At 50.8% G+C, this 16,131-nt stretch overlaps 3 protein-coding genes across 3 annotated transcripts; all 3 read left to right on the forward strand.

Annotated features, from left to right (window-relative positions):
• The first annotated feature begins 374 nt into the window (after positions 1–374).
• Positions 375–1,542, forward strand: LOC120652813 (cysteine-rich repeat secretory protein 55-like). The gene is made up of 2 exons (XM_039930748.1): positions 375–796; positions 880–1,542. The coding sequence occupies exons 1-2, from the start codon at positions 447–449 to the stop codon at positions 1,331–1,333; spliced, it is 804 nt and encodes a 267-aa protein (XP_039786682.1). The 5' UTR covers positions 375–446; the 3' UTR covers positions 1,334–1,542.
• A 1,956-nt stretch (positions 1,543–3,498) lies between these two features.
• LOC120652815 (uncharacterized protein Mb0911c-like) lies at positions 3,499–4,305 on the forward strand. Its single transcript, XM_039930749.1, has 2 exons — positions 3,499–3,702; positions 3,781–4,305. The coding sequence occupies exons 1-2, from the start codon at positions 3,575–3,577 to the stop codon at positions 4,067–4,069; spliced, it is 417 nt and encodes a 138-aa protein (XP_039786683.1). The 5' UTR covers positions 3,499–3,574; the 3' UTR covers positions 4,070–4,305.
• A 5,292-nt stretch (positions 4,306–9,597) lies between these two features.
• LOC120652816 (heat shock cognate 70 kDa protein-like) lies at positions 9,598–12,279 on the forward strand. Its single transcript, XM_039930750.1, has 2 exons — positions 9,598–9,995; positions 10,235–12,279. Exons 1-2 carry the CDS (start codon positions 9,767–9,769, stop codon positions 11,956–11,958), a joined length of 1,953 nt encoding a protein of 650 aa, XP_039786684.1. The 5' UTR covers positions 9,598–9,766; the 3' UTR covers positions 11,959–12,279.
• Positions 12,280–16,131: the final 3,852 nt, after the last annotated feature.

The raw sequence follows: 16,131 nt of genomic DNA on the forward strand, positions 1-16,131 counted from the left end.
TTCTGACTCCCAGAAAAAAAAAACAGCGAGCTTTCATCTATGAACTGTGATGCGCAACTGCTATCTAGTCAGAGGATGAAGGGGTCGTCTACCCAAGTCAAGGAGTCATGCATGGCGCCGATCGAGCCGCCAAGCCAGCTAGGTCGCAATGTCTGCAAGTGCCAAGTGCCCGTCTGCCCATGCCCACCCGTGGACCAGCTGCTGACTCAGCGGTCAGCACTAGGACTGCAAACTCGATCTGCATGTTAATGTCCACATCAAAACGGCACGCAACCAAGGAAATTAAACAGTCAAAGAACGGCAGCAACCGGAAAGCACCGTACCTCTCTGCAATCCTAATTCCTATCCGCTCTCCCTCTATATAAACCTCCAACCATCCTTCACAGGTGGAGCCACACGAATCACTAGCATCTTAATAAGATAGCAAGCACTCGAGCTCGACACGCATGGAGTTCATCAGGGGCAGAGCGCGCCGCTGCGTGGCGCTACTTGTCTCCATGGCCCTGCTCCCTCTGCTGGGAATGGCCGCGGACTCCATCGGCAGCTACTGCGCCGGCAGCAGCTACGCGGGCAGCAGCAAGGCCGTGGCCAGCATCAACTCCGTCCTCGCCGACCTCGTCGCCACGGCCTCCACAGGGGGCTACGCCACGTCCACCGCCGGCAAGGGCAGCGCGGTCATCTACGGCCTCGCGCAATGCCGCGGCGACGTCTCCGCCGGCGACTGCGCCGCTTGTCTCGCCGACGCCGCCAAGCAGCTCCCCAGCACCTGCAGCTACAGCTCCGACGCAAGGATCTGGTACGCCACGCGCGTCTACACACATGCTGACACCTGACATGAACCTGCTACAACACCATTTGCATATTGGCACGTGCGAGCAGGTACGACTTCTGCTTCATGCGGTACGAGAACGCCGACTTCGTCGGGCAGGCGGACACGGACGCCGGCGTGATCCTGGTGAACGTGCAAGCGGCGGACAACGCCAAGGCGTTCGAGAAGGCGGTGGCGAAGGCGGTCGGGAAGGCGACGGCGCAGGCGTCGGCGGCCGGCAGCGCGGGGCTCGGGCGGGGCAGGGACCAGTACACGGCGTTCGTGACCGTCTACGGGCTGGCGCAGTGCACGCGGGACCTGGCGCCGCTGGCGTGCGCGCAGTGCCTGTCCACGGCGGTGTCCCGGTTCGGCGGCTACTGCGGCGCGCGGCAGGGGTGCCAGATCAACTACAGCAGCTGCAGGGTGCGCTACGAGATCTACCCCTTCTACTTCCCGCTCGCCGGCGACGGCCGCCGCGCCGCCACCGACATGACCAAGAACACCAAGATCGTCGTGCACCCTTGATATGTGTGTGCGCGTGTGCACGTAATAAGGCGGCACATCATCATGATGTGCTTGCACACATAAGTTTGAAAGTCGCTAAGGATGAAGGGATTGGCTTGATAGATGTTTGTTGGATAAGGCTATAAAGAAATATCCGCCACTATGTTGCTACTGCTAAGCAGTTTTAAGTACATGTCTGCGTTGAAGCAATAATATTGATAAGTTAGCTACAGAAGTGGACTTGAAGTGTGATGATTCGATCGTGGCGCATGATTCGGCATAATATGTTTTTCATTTCTAACCTTAAATTTTCCCGCCGGGAGAAAATTCGTGTTTGATCTACTTTCTTTTATTCGTGTTTCTCGATTCATAATTGTCCTTTTTTTCAGTTTTCTAACACAAAAGGAGTGTGGGCAAAAGAAAAAAAAGGTCACACAAAATTAGAGCACTACTAGTATTTTCAGACTACATGGTAGTTACCATGCGCCCTGATAAAAATCTGCAAACTGTACAAAAAAAAGGTGTTTCTTGATACAGCTGACCCTTTTTGTATAATGGAGCTATCACCGAGACCAGCGTTTTCGGCAGGCTTCGCCGCAAAACGCCTCGATTTTTTTGGTGCTTACTGAAAAAGGAACCACCACTGCTTTGCGTGCGTGTGTGTCAACTTCTGTACCGCAGCACACTGTTTGCTATGGGTTCACAAGGAATGCCTGTCATAATCTTGCTGAATTGCCTGTCCAAACCATCGGTGCAGTGCAGTGCCAAGCACTGAAAAAGTGGAAAGGGGCGAATTATCGCCGCAACGCCTATTCAAAATTGTTGCCAGTTGTATATGTAGGGGAGTAGGAGTAGAGCGGAAGGGGGCATCTATTCCTTGCACGTGCGACTAGAAGTTATGCTATCGCACAAGTTCGTTAAAGATATAAAAACAAAAATTGTTCTGGAACAAAATGAAATGTTCCAAAAAAGATAAATTCTGAAATAAATAAAATTGTTTCAAAAAATATCTAGAGATGAAAATTGTCCTGGAACAAATAAAAATATTTTATAAAAAATATTATCTAAATATAATCAGGTGCAATAGTATGTCTTCTAGTCGCACGTGTAATGAATAGACGCCACGGGGCGGAACGGTGTGACTGGTGCCAAGACGACGTGACGTTGATGTCCCTGGACCTAGGGCGTGTTTGATAGGGTGGCCCGTGGGCTCGGCTGCGCTCTCGGGAGTGCATTCACATGTTTGGCTCCACTTTGCCCTCCCTTAGCCCGGCCTGTTGGGGCCAAAACCACCCCCCGGCCTGGCTCCACTCGTACACGAAAAATCACCATAGCTGGAGAACCCGACTCCGCATGACGCAAGGTGGGTAATTTGGGGGCGATTTTGGGCTGCCAGCCCGGCTCCCAGGCGCTCCTCAAACAATACTTGAGGACGTCTAGACTGGATTGGGTCACTGCGCCAAACAAGAATGAGTGGTCCATTGCCACCAGACTCTGGCCGACCATGCCTGGTCGCTGGGCCGGACTAGCCTCAGCCACCCTTTCAAACACGCCCCTAACCAACATTCAGAGTTCCAGGGACGACTGTACCCAATCGAATACGTCATCCAAGCCAAACTTCCAGCAAACAGGACGATCTCTGAATTCACGGATTATTCTATTGTTTACTGTCCGAGAACTTTGTGTAATTCTAGAGCTGGTACTTGAGCGGAGGCCCATTCCAGCCTTGAGCTGATACCCGGCAAAGCAATTCCACATTCCAGCGCCAGGCCCTGTAGATTTTTCAATTTTCCATGACCCAACACACGTGAGAGGCCCAATCTACACCAAGAGTTCAACAAGACCACCAAAATGATCGTCGGACCAGATACCCAAGCCAGGCCTTGAACTCACAACTCAGTACGACACGACTCTATAGCCTTCGTCTGTGAATTGGTTTGTGCCACCAGTCCACCACCGAACTCGCAAAAACAAAAAAAAACAACAACAATAACAACAACAAAAAAACAGTCCACCACCGACCGGAGGAGACGAACGTGGAAGAAAGCGAGCATATCGCCACTTGCATGCGCGACACCTTGCAACGCCGTGGAACCCGGCTCGGCCGCCGACCCCGCGCGCACAAAAGGCCAGGGCGGGGCCGACGCCTAGAGGCCACAGAGTTACTCCCGCGGCAGGTAGTCAGGTACGCGCGCATCGCTACCTGAAATTCACAGTAGCATAGGAAGAGCGGCGCTAGGAAGGGGCACGACGTACGGAGCCATGGCCTCCGGCGCGGTGAGCCCCGCGTTCGCCTACACCATCGTGTACGTGAGGGACGTGGAGAAGTCGGCCGCCTTCTACGCCGCCGCCTTCGGCTACGCCGTCCGCCGCCACGACCAGTCCCACAAGTAAGTGACACGACACAGACGCCTTCTCACGCGTGTTCCATCCCCTTTCCTGATGACGATCCTGCTGCTGCCTTGCAGGTGGGCGGAGCTGGAGAGCGGGGCGACGACGATCGCGTTCACGCCGCTGCACCAGCGGGAGACGGACGGGCTCTCCGGGGAGGTGCAGCTGCCGGACGCCGCCGCCGCGCGGGGCCCCGTGGAGGTCTGCTTCGTCTACGCGGACGTCGACGCGGCCTACAGGCGCGCCGTGGAGAACGGGGCGGTGCCCGTGAGCGCGCCGGAGCAGAAGCCGTGGGGGCAGAAGTCCGGCTTCGTGCGGGACATGGACGGGAACATCGTGCGCATCGGGAGCCACGTCCGCGAGTGACAGATGACCAGGCTCGGTCGATCCCCCGGCTGCTTAGCTTGCTGCCGCGACATATAGAAGTAGAAAAATATAAATACGCTCCGTCGTCGGCCGGGTAGTGTATACTACTCTATGTCAAAATAAATCGTGTAGCTGGAGAGGTTTAGGCGTCGAGGTACTCAAGGAAGACCAGTGCATATACAGTACTAGTTTAACAACAAAAATAAATCGTGATCTCGATCACCAGTGGGTATTGCTCATTCAGAATTGAACTTTACCCTCAACACAGTCAACCAGTGGCGGAGGTAGGATGGAGAAGAAGGGGGCTGAATCAATGAAGTTGTTAATTTGTATAAAGTTCTAATGGTGATTTAATATTTGCTACAGTAATTTTAGTGTAATTATTTGCTTTAGGAGGGGCTGGAGCCCCCAGCCCCCCTGTGCATCCGCCGCTGCAGTCAACACTGCAACTCTAAACTCTGGCTGCCCGTGTGATTCGGGATTTTCATCAATCCCCCCTCTTGATCAAAACCAGTAGCGGATGCAGGATTGAGTCCAGGGGGTTCTCCTTTTCTTCCTCCTCGTGTCTACCTTTCCTCTATCTTCCACCTCAAATTTATAGGGGGCCTTGTGGGGGCTCCAATAAACAGCTTGTTCGTCCAGAGAGTTCTCATTTTCTTCCTCCTCGTGTCTACCCTTTCCTCTTTCTTCCACCTCAAATTTATAGGGGAGCCTTGTGGGACTCCAATAAACAGCCTGTTCGGATGGGCTAAAAGATCTGGCTGGGCTGATTCTGTCTGGGCTTATCAGCCCAGCCGTTCGGCAGGCCCGTTCCAGCCGAACAGCTTATTAGCACGTCCGCCCGAAGGATGTCGCCGTCAGCCCATCACACCCCCTCCTCCCCCGCGTCCCGAGCACCCAAGGCTAGGGTTGGGGCCGCACCGCCGCCCGTCCTGCCTCGCGCCGCCGTCCGTCCGACCCGCGCCACATTCCGTGCAGCCCCGCATCGCCGCCTTCCCTCCCGTCCCGTGCCGTCACTGTCCGTCCGCCCCGCGCCGCCGTCCGTCCAAGCCCTCTGTCACTGCCGTCGTCTAGGCTGCCCCGCACCGCCTTCCTGGCCGCCTTGCGCCGCCATCTTCGGAGCTGCCTTCCGCACCGCCGCCCGGGCAGCCCCGAGCCGGCGCTGTCCAGGCCGCCCCGCACCCCCATCCGGCCCTCCCCGGGCTCTGCCGTACTGGCCGCCCCTGCCACCGACGGTCCCCTCGTCGGCCGCTCTCCCCAGCACCGAGATCCGCTGACAGACGTCGGTGCTCAATCATTGCTTACCCGAGTGGTCTTTATACCATACTACATGCTTGATATTACAACCTATATGTCCGAATCATAATAAACTGACTGTTCATCCCTGATGTCCTTTGTTCCTTTCATATTTGATCCACTTCGAGTTTAGTCAGCCTCTGGCCAATAGTGACCATACTAGCAGCCTCATCTACTTCCTTGTGCTCCCCCTCCAGCCAGGTACTACAACCTCCATTCAAGACGCGCAAAGCCAACTGAGCAGGTAAGTGTTATGTCCATTACGTACTTATGTCATTTGCTTACATTCATTTGCAAGATCCATGTAGATAATACAAACAAATGCAAACCTTGGTATAGATGTCTCGTGATCATGCTAAATGGGATGACCGTAAGTTGTCCCTGATGCTTGACCTAGTGGCTAAGCTGAAAGAACTATGCCATTGGGCAGACAAAGGCCCTACCTCCATCGGATGGACTACTATTTATCGTCCCTTCAATGAACTTAAAAGGGTGTATTTCAACTGGCGCGACGGGCACAAACACACTGGGCTAGGCCGTGACCCGGAGACCGATGAGGTGGCAGTTGACCCCGTTTGGTGTGCGGCTGTCCATGGGGTACTAGCTTCAACCCTATCCTTCAATCCACGATAATATGAAGGTTCTCATTAACTGATTACTAACATGTCGAACCATGCCGCACGTGCAGGAAAGTTCTAAACCGGCTGGTGAGAAGTACAAACGTCCGTCATTCTGTGAACAATTGTTCTTGCTTTTCGGACACACCCCCCGTGATAGGGGCGAGTTGTTTTCCGCTGGTGGACATGGTACTGACCAAACCTCTAGTGGTGACAGCCCTCGGACTCCTCAGGATTTGTCCAATGAGCCTGTAAGATCCTGAAGTGTCGGTCAGTGCTCCAAAACGATCCAGCAGGGAGCATTCAGTTTGCAGCCCAATTAAAAACAAGAGTAGCCAGCCGCCCTCCCTTAATGACTGCCTTGGTGACCTCGACAATATCCTCAAGGACACGAAGGAGCGCAAGTCCCGTTGTATCACTGAATCCGAGGAGATGGCCCAAGTCAATCAAATTTTGAAAGAGGATGGGTACAACGAGAGTGATCTATTTTTTGCCCAAGCCTTGAATCTTTGCACCCACAGGCTCCATCGTAGGGCTTTCCTGGATTTGTAGACCAAAGAAGGCCGGTACAACTACGTCAAGGTTTCTTTGGACATGATGACTCTAAAGTCCAAGTGATCCAAACAAACGATGCTATTGCGTGGCCGTTGTGTGTATCTATTTTCGTTTGTTATGTGATTACTTACATAGTTGTCTGATGTTTTGGTAACATGTTGTTTCACTTGGTGCTGGTTGACACAGGTGTGCGAGCAGCAATGCACGGCTGATGGAATGTAGTGGTGATTGAGTCACAAGAAAGGATTTGAGTGGCTGATGGGATCCCAGCCGAAGCAGGTGAAAAACTGAACCAGGTGAGGTTAGTAGCCTTTATTACGAAATGTTGAATACTGCAATTGGCATTCCTGGGTAACAATTTATTCAATAAGGTAGCAGCATCCATTATTCCTGAGTTCTGTTGTTACATAGTGTGACACAGTCATGCTGCCTAGAAAACATTTCTTTATTAATATAACACTGTTTTGTTGCCTATTTGAGTTGCATATGGACAACAACGAGGAATCGTCGACCAGCGGGTCTTCTACCGACAGCCACGACGTTAAGAACTTGGCTGCAGCAGCTGTCGTGCTGAGAAGGATTAAATCAATTCTAGGGATGCATCCACCTTTGGTAAATCCTCCTTGTCCCATAACCAAGCTGACTGGGGCTCAATGGATGAAATTGAGTCTTGATGACCCTACTAAATGCATAGATAATTTACGTATGTCTCGTGATGCTTTCCTGAACTTGCATGACCGCTTACTTCCATATGGGCTGAAAGGTACAAAAGATTGCGAGTCCATGGAAGCTTTAGGTTTATATATCTGGACTTGTGCACACGGGGCTAGTGTTAGAGAATGCAGGGATAGATTCGAAAGGTCTTTAGATACAATAAGTAGGAAGACTTCTAAGCTGGCAGAGATTATGTTTAGGTGGGCACAGACTGTACTAGTTCCAGCCGATAGGCACTATACAAAAGTGAGCAGCGAACTTACTGAATATGCACCATGGTTTGATGGATGCATATGTGCTATAGATGGCACTCACATACCGGTGGAGGTGAATCAAGAAGCCGAAGCTGATTTCATTAATAGGGACGGGGAAGTTTCAATTAATGTTTGCGCCATAGTGGACATGCATGGCCGATTCACCTATGTGGGAGCCGGGAAGGCGGATGCATGTCATGATATGGCGGTTCTCCAAGATTGTCAGGCGGATCAAAGATTCCCGCATCCACCACCAGGTTTGTGCATATTTTTCAAGCTTATGATGCAGCAGTAGTGTACCCAGTTTGTTGCAACAAGTGACCATACTGACAAGACTAGAAATTGTACAATTTTTGTAGGCCGGTACTACCTGGCGGACTCGGGTTATATGGAGCAGCAAGGGTACATGACTCCTTTCCGAGATACTAGGTACCATAGGTCACATTTTAGGGGCGTTGATGTTCGCACATTAGATCGTCACGAGAAATTTAACTACATTCACTCCAAGCTGCGCAATATCATTGAACGCAGGTTTGGGCATTTGAAAGAGCAGTGGCATATCCTGGAAGGGGTTCCATTCTTCAGGAGTGGAAAAGCAAGCATGGATTATCATATCATGCTTTGCAATGGAGAATTATCTGTGGCTGCGTCAATATGGAGATGGTTCAACTTACGATCCGTCGCAGTGGGTGGCGATGAATACTACAACTAATACCTCAGAACTGAGGGAGTTAGTTTCTGCTGCTGTGTGTCCGGCATGATTCGTAATTTCTTATTGGTGATTGGACTCTGAATTTGGTATTATTATGTGAACAACCAGATTTGACTTGTGGTTTGGCGCCATGTATGGAACTGATATTGATTGGGGATTTTTTAAATTCTTAATGTTGATCAGTTAATTGTTAATGTTGATGGGCCGAACTAGTTGTTTGTTGGTCCGACTGTTATGTGTAATTAACTGTTATTTGAATGTCATTGTCAGACTTTTTCCTTGTAATGAAAATAAGTGCTACTTAAGAGATGAGGATAATTGTTGCGGTTCATGGACATGAGTGCATTTCCGTTGCAGCAGTGGCACCATTTTGTTCGTTTCATATGCTGCATTGGCGCCAAAATTTGAATTTGAATGGGAGTGTCAAAGAGGAGATTTGAATTTTAATGGAGCTTGGGCAGCTGCCATGGAACAGTATTACCAGCCCAGCCGAGTCACCAGCCCAGCCATCTACTAGCCATCCGAACAGGCCCAAAGCTCGTGGGGGTAGAGGGGCTCCTGAGTCCTGCCCCCCTCACCCACGCTGGCTCGATACCACTGTTTGGAAACGTTGAGAGTCCATGCACTTCTGTAGCAACGCACGGGCATAATTAACATACGGGCACCAATATGTATCTAATGCATATACCAATTTTGTCCGTAGCAACGCACGGGCATAATTATCTATATAAATTACTAAAGTGAGTAAGGCTTCCATCTAATTTTTGGTTTGGTCGCCTAATTTTTTGGTTCGGTCCGCCTTATGTCATTGATAGGTGGGCCTTAGTCCATCCCGTATGAGAGTCGGACTAGCTTTTCATCTACGACTCGATCACAAAGATCTCTACAAATTAACGAAAAACTATACATATCCGATACTTATACCAATTTTGTCTGTAGTAACGCACGAGCATAATTGACTAATACAAATAAAAAAAAAAGAAGTATTATGACGATAAACAAGCCATTCCACACGGCTTGAAAAACACGACACCGTTCCAGTGTTTTCCACTTGGCGCCTGAACTCGCCCGAGCCGCTCCCAGAAAAATCTCCTGGCCACCGCCTGGCTCGATGCTCCAACCCGGGCCAACCCGCCCGCCGCTGAGGTGGAAGCCGCACGAAACCTGCGACCGCCCGACCGACCGAGCCCCGCGCACCGTTCTGGAGAGCTCCCGCGCGCGCCCGAACTCTCCACCAGCGCCCGCGCTCCCCGCGTCCCCGAACCGACGTCGCCCGCGGCCGCCCGCGCGCCGCCACATCACCCCTCCTGCTGCCCGAACCTTCCCGAACGCCGCAGCTTCCCGGCCCGGCGCCTGTATATAAGCAGACGCCGCCCCGCCTCATCCCAGCAGCACAAAGAGCAAATCATCAATCGATCGATCCGCAAGCGAACCGGAAGCGAAGAACAGCTCTCGATTTCGAAATCGCGCTCAGGCATACGCCCCGCATCTAAATTCTTAGCTTGATCTGGTCGGAGAAGAAGGCGGCAGCCGGCAGGAGGAAGGAGAGATGGCGAGCAAGAACGGCGGCGGCAAGGGGGAGGGCCCGGCGATCGGCATCGACCTCGGCACCACCTACTCGTGCGTTGGGGTGTGGCAGCATGACCGGGTGGAGATCATCGCCAACGACCAGGGCAACCGCACCACGCCCTCGTACGTGGCCTTCACCGACACCGAGAGGCTCATCGGCGACGCCGCCAAGAACCAGGTCGCCATGAACCCCACCAACACCGTCTTCGGTAAGTTCTACCCTTCCGAGATTCCAGCTTGTTTTTCTGTAACCGTACTAGCATATGATAATAATCGGGTGATCATCATAGTCCACAATTCGGAACTAATCATCATATGGATCACTGTTTGCTCTGCTCTCACCCTGTTTTGGAGGCACAACAGGGCAAACTTCATGTTTAGAATACTAGATTTTTTTGGACACAAAACAGGTGTACTGGTCCCTAACCACTCTGTTTCCGCCATGCAGATGCCAAGCGGCTCATCGGCAGGCGCTTCTCGGACCCGTCCGTGCAGGCGGACATGAAGATGTGGCCGTTCAAGGTCGTCCCCGGCCCCGCCGACAAGCCCATGATCGTGGTCACCTACAAGGGCGAGGAGAAGAAGTTCTCGGCCGAGGAGATCTCCTCCATGGTGCTCACCAAGATGAAGGAGATCGCCGAGGCCTACCTCAGCACCACCATCAAGAACGCCGTCATCACCGTGCCGGCCTACTTCAACGACTCCCAGCGCCAGGCCACCAAGGACGCCGGCGTCATCGCGGGCCTCAACGTCATGCGCATCATCAACGAGCCCACGGCCGCCGCCATCGCCTACGGGCTCGACAAGAAGGCCTCCAGCACCGGCGAGAAGAACGTGCTCATCTTCGACCTCGGCGGCGGCACCTTCGATGTCTCCATCCTCACCATCGAGGAGGGCATCTTCGAGGTCAAGGCCACGGCCGGCGACACCCACCTGGGAGGCGAGGACTTCGACAACCGCCTCGTCAACCACTTCGTGCAGGAGTTCCAGAGGAAGCACAAGAAGGACATCAGCGGCAATCCCAGGGCGCTCCGGCGCCTGAGGACGGCCTGCGAGAGGGCCAAGAGGACGCTCTCCTCCACCGCCCAGACCACCATCGAGATCGACTCCCTCTACGAGGGCATCGACTTCTACGCGACCATCACGCGGGCCAGGTTCGAGGAGCTCAACATGGACCTCTTCAGGAAGTGCATGGAGCCCGTGGAGAAGTGCCTCCGCGACGCCAAGATGGACAAGTCGCAGATCCACGACGTCGTGCTCGTCGGAGGCTCCACCCGCATCCCCAAGGTGCAGCAGCTGCTGCAGGACTTCTTCAACGGCAAGGAGCTCTGCAAGAGCATCAACCCCGACGAGGCCGTCGCGTACGGCGCCGCTGTCCAGGCCGCCATCCTCAGCGGCGAGGGTAACCAGAAGGTGCAGGACCTGCTCCTGCTCGACGTCACGCCGCTCTCGCTCGGGCTGGAGACGGCCGGTGGCGTCATGACCGTGCTGATCCCGCGGAACACCACCATCCCGACCAAGAAGGAGCAGGTCTTCTCCACCTACTCGGACAACCAGCCCGGCGTGCTCATCCAGGTGTACGAGGGCGAGCGGACGCGGACCAAGGACAACAACCTGCTCGGCAAGTTCGAGCTGACCGGCATCCCGCCGGCGCCGAGGGGCGTGCCCCAGATCAACGTGACCTTCGACATCGACGCCAACGGCATCCTGAACGTGTCGGCGGAGGACAAGACGACGGGGAAGAAGAACAAGATCACCATCACCAACGACAAGGGCCGGCTGAGCAAGGAGGAGATCGAGCGCATGGTGCAGGAGGCGGAGAAGTACAAGTCGGAGGACGAGGAGGTGAAGCGCAAGGTGGAGGCCCGGAACGCGCTGGAGAACTACGCGTACAACATGCGCAACACGGTGCGGGACGAGAAGATCGCGTCGAAGCTGCCCGCCGAGGACAGGAAGAAGATCGAGGACACGATCGAGGACGCCATCAAGTGGCTGGACGGCAACCAGCTGGCCGAGGCCGAGGAGTTCGAGGACAAGATGAAGGAGCTCGAGGGAATCTGCAACCCCCTCATCTCCAAGATGTACCAGGGCGCGGGCGGCGCCGCGGGCATGGACGAGGACGCGCCCAGCGGCGGCGCCGGCGCCGGGCCCAAGATTGAGGAGGTGGACTAAGCGAGTCGTGACAGGTCCCGAGCTGGGAGTGAGATGTTGTTTATGCCTGCAGGTTCCGGGGACTTTGCTGGTGTGTCCGGCCTGCGTTATGGCGTCTGAATCTGTCTGTGTGGAATAATGTGGTGTTAATACTTGGAGCTGGAGGGTATTCCGAGTCTTCTTAGTGTCAGGGTGGTCGTAGGTAAGAGTGAAACATGTTAGGTTTAGTACAGTAATAAATAAAAATTTGTAAGAGCATCATAAGTATGTCCTTGTAATCGTCTCTGCTTGGGTTCAGGAGTCGACATATATCGAATATGGTGTTGTCTTTTTCAGTTCGGACGTCTGAAACTGTCCTTTGTGCTATTCATGAGTGCATTCAGTTCTAGTTGGCAAACGACTTCCGTTGGGTTTGAAAGTTTTAAGTCGTCGTTGTGTCTCTCAGATTATTTACAACCACCAGATTCTGTATCTCGTCAATCTCATCAGTTCCCAGCTTGATCAGGGGACTCGATACAAAAGTGCAGCCATTGGGGTTAACCGAACTAAGCGGTTAAGATGGGTGAACAAAGTAAAACGATGATACTGCGGTTTTGATCAAACAAACTGTAAGGTCTTACTTTGAGATAGGTAGAAATCATATCTATTTTGAACCAAATATAGCTCTAACATTGTGCATGAACCACATCAGTCTGACTTTGAAATTCATGGTTCCAACTGTACATGTCAGAACCAAAGGATCATATGCAGACTATTATGAAGATTGTAGCTTTGTTCAAAAGAACCTAAAGAGTAAAGAACATACAATCTAAAGGATTGCAATTTTCAAAAGGCAACCTTCTCTGCAGGAAAATCACGGGTAAGTGATAACCGGCACCTGACAACTACATGCTTGGGTTGTATGGGCATTAGGCGTAGGCTCATGCACTCATGTGATTGGACCTCTTCGTTGGTAACTTGTTGCTATAAATCTTGCTCAGTTTGAGTTGCTTCTGATTCACAAGGCGGCCCATCTAGGCATAATATATGTTTTTTTGTCAAGAACCTGTCCTGTTTTCTACGTACACCAGTAAAATCATGGTGTCTACTGTTAGTGCTGGGTCTTGTCAACTTAAGAACAATTATCAGTATGTATGAATATGATTTTTTTTCACCAGAAACATCACATTTAAGAGATCTTAAAATACCCAGTGCCACTTCATCGTCCCACCTAACATTTTTCAGTGGCACGTGAACAATTCTTCCTCAGGGGGGCGAGGTTGCAAAATGAGTATCCATTCTTTTTTTGCGGGTATCCATTCTTCAAAATGCAAATACCACATATCCAATCCAAAATCAGTATCAACTGTGTTATTGAAGCCCTGCTACATGTCAGTATATCAGTCTGACAGAAGATTCTTATCAACGAAATTCAGATAGAACAATCACAATTTCTCCCCCATATTGTTCAGCAGACCTATCCTAGAGCACCTAGCAAAACAACAAGAGCTCACCCGAGCGACAAACTGGTGGGGCCATTGGCCTGCTAATGAGCTTGAGGCAATCGGAAGTTTACACAACAAATCAAAGCTCGCACACTGTCTTTCTTCGGTGATCAAATGTCCCATAAAATGGTTAATGATACAAAGAGGCATGTTCTTCGAGGAAACCATGGGAATGCCTGGGTTTATATATGCCATAAAAGACATTAATAGATTCTCCATATCGAGTGAGTCATCTTGTGAGATTGCAGAGGTGTTCAGATTCTTCCACATCTTTTCCCTAGTTGCAATACCTGGAGTCGTTTACTTTAGGAGCTTGGACTTTGGACAGCACCAATGAACACTGGCATATCTTGCCGAGAATAATTACTGAACATGGATATCGAGTTTCAGTGATCTGAATGTCTTGATGAATTTCTCAATGTTCCTTCATAATTGCCTGTGAAACATGAATGCATAATAAGAAATATATCAAACAGTACGGAGACTGCAGGATGATTATTTGTATGCTATGTTTTTACACGCGAATAAACTTTGCATAAAAAAAACAACCAGTTCAGTTTTTTTTACGCATATGTAGGTGTTGTGAGATGCCCGTGGGGCTAGGATCTTGTGATGAGTGATTGAACAACACAGTGTGCGTGTGATGTTTCTCTTGGTTGGTGTCGATGCAGGTGATAGGTGGAGACTGAACATGCGGCGACGTGTGAAGAATGAAGATATGATGCCACGCCGATGGACTGAGAGCGGTGAAGGGTGGATCAAGACTTGCGTTCGAGGGATTTGAGATCGTGCGGTGTATGTCTACTGTACCTGACGACACAGCGAGAGAACGTTGGTGGACGGTTTCTTGGTTAAGCCACAAAACCAAGATCCCGGACGTTCGTTGCGGCGGACGTGGCTGAAGACGGGGACAATTGTCGATCGCGAGAAGATTCCGGATCGTCGTGCGGCGAGATCACGGGACGCCATGGTGCTAGATGGAAGGATCGCGGACATCGAGATTGTTTGCCGTGGAGGATGATATTGAGTGATACGCGCCGATTACGTTAATTTGATTTACGTAATGGCAAATTTGTAATTTAGGTAGTGCCACCCTATGGGTTATAAATATGTGGCACCTAGGATTGAGGGGTATGCGTTTTTAGGGTTTTTGGGCGTTTGCTACAGTAGCCGCCGTGAACAGTTCCGCGCTACAGTAGCCGCCGTGAATAGTTCCGCGCTACAGTAGCCGCCTCCCTGAAGCTCTTCTTGCGTGCACTCCTCTCTCCAGTCTAGCCTAGGGTTTAATTCCTAGTGAGGGATTTTTGTTGATCTCTCTAATCAAGAGAGGGAGGACGATCGGGCGGAGGCTAGATGCAATTTTGTAAGAACAAGTACTTGGTTTAATACTTTATCATTAAGTATTGTTCTTCGTTTCATTGCATCGTGCTTATTTGTTCTTCGTCAGGTTTATCGTCGGTTTCAATCTAGGTTTTCTTGATCCGCATTTTATACTTAATTTCCTTGCATAATATTTTGAGAATAGATTTCTAGTGATCTTGTGAACCTATGTTTCGAGTTTCCTCGCGTTTGGATCTAATTTGCTAAAGTTCTTGAAATTTGGGAGTTTGATCTGTTTGCTTCCGTGCGAAATTATTTTGAGTTGCTCCCATTCACCCCCCCTCTGGTCGCATTTTCCGGTCCTACAATTGGTACCAGAGCCGGTTAAGGTTTTCTCATACCTAATCTGTTGTGAAATCCACTTGTGGCGATCATGACTTCGTCTTCACATCCACCTGCTTTTGATGGAACCGATTACCCGTACTGGAAGGCTCGCATGAGTGCCTTTCTCAAGGGGAAAGGGATTGCGATTTGGAATATTACAATTGATACGACTTATGTGATTCCAGCTGATCCCTCAAATGCAGCTCACGCTACAAAATATGAAAACAATAACAAAGCTGTAGATTTTCTCTTTGCTGCTTTGAGCAAATCTGAATTTGATCGTGTTTCTGACAAACAAGTTGCTCATGAGATTTGGTCTACTCTACAAAATTTTCATGAGGGCACCAACGCAGTGAAGATCCGGTTATTTGAAACTTACAGGCGCGAATATGATAATTTTATGCAATCGCCTGGTGAGTCTATCGAAAATCTTTTCGCTCGATTTTTGAGTCTTGTCAACAAAATGAAAGCCAACATAACGGTTATGCCGTATGATGATCATGCAAGGGCTCTCAAATTGTTGCATGCACTCGACTTGGATGTTTGGGGTACAAAAGTGGAAGCGATTGTTGAGTCTACTAATTATGAGACTCTTACAACTGATGAGCTTTTCAGTAAGCTTAAATCCAAAGAGATCGACATCCAATTTCGAAAAAAGCTTAACAATCCCACAGCTGGTTCTTCTTCAAATATTCCAATGGCTTTGGTTTCTGGGAGTACTAACACTAATGCTAATCTTTCATCTACTCCTAGTTTTGCTTTGTCCTCCTTGTGTCATATTGCAGATGATGAGTTGGAGGTATTTGATGATGATCAGCTTGTTTTGCTCACCAACAAGTTCAAGCGGGTATATGAAAACAGGCGAAATAGAAGGCGTTCAGAAGGATGCTTCAACTGTGGTGAGCGTGGACACTTTATTGCTGATTGTCCAAGCAAGGTGAAGGCACCGGAGCATGGCAACAGCTACAGGCGCCAGGAACAATCAAGGGACAGGAAGAACAAGAGT

Source organism: Panicum virgatum, chromosome 9K (assembly GCF_016808335.1).
Source record: "Panicum virgatum strain AP13 chromosome 9K, P.virgatum_v5, whole genome shotgun sequence".
Classification (NCBI taxonomy): domain Eukaryota; kingdom Viridiplantae; phylum Streptophyta; class Magnoliopsida; order Poales; family Poaceae; genus Panicum; species Panicum virgatum.

Excerpts from the sequence above, each read along its gene's own strand:
- LOC120652813 (XM_039930748.1), top strand. The coding sequence starts at position 447 with ATGGAGTTCATCAGGGGCAGAGCGCGCCGCTGCGTGGCGCTACTTGTC. Across the intron at positions 797-879 it reads AGCTCCGACGCAAGGATCTG|GTACGACTTCTGCTTCATGC; the intron begins GTACGCCACGCG and ends ACGTGCGAGCAG.
- LOC120652815 (XM_039930749.1), top strand. The coding sequence starts at position 3,575 with ATGGCCTCCGGCGCGGTGAGCCCCGCGTTCGCCTACACCATCGTGTAC. Across the intron at positions 3,703-3,780 it reads CGCCACGACCAGTCCCACAA|GTGGGCGGAGCTGGAGAGCG; the intron begins GTAAGTGACACG and ends GCTGCCTTGCAG.
- LOC120652816 (XM_039930750.1), top strand. The coding sequence starts at position 9,767 with ATGGCGAGCAAGAACGGCGGCGGCAAGGGGGAGGGCCCGGCGATCGGC. Across the intron at positions 9,996-10,234 it reads CCCCACCAACACCGTCTTCG|ATGCCAAGCGGCTCATCGGC; the intron begins GTAAGTTCTACC and ends TCCGCCATGCAG.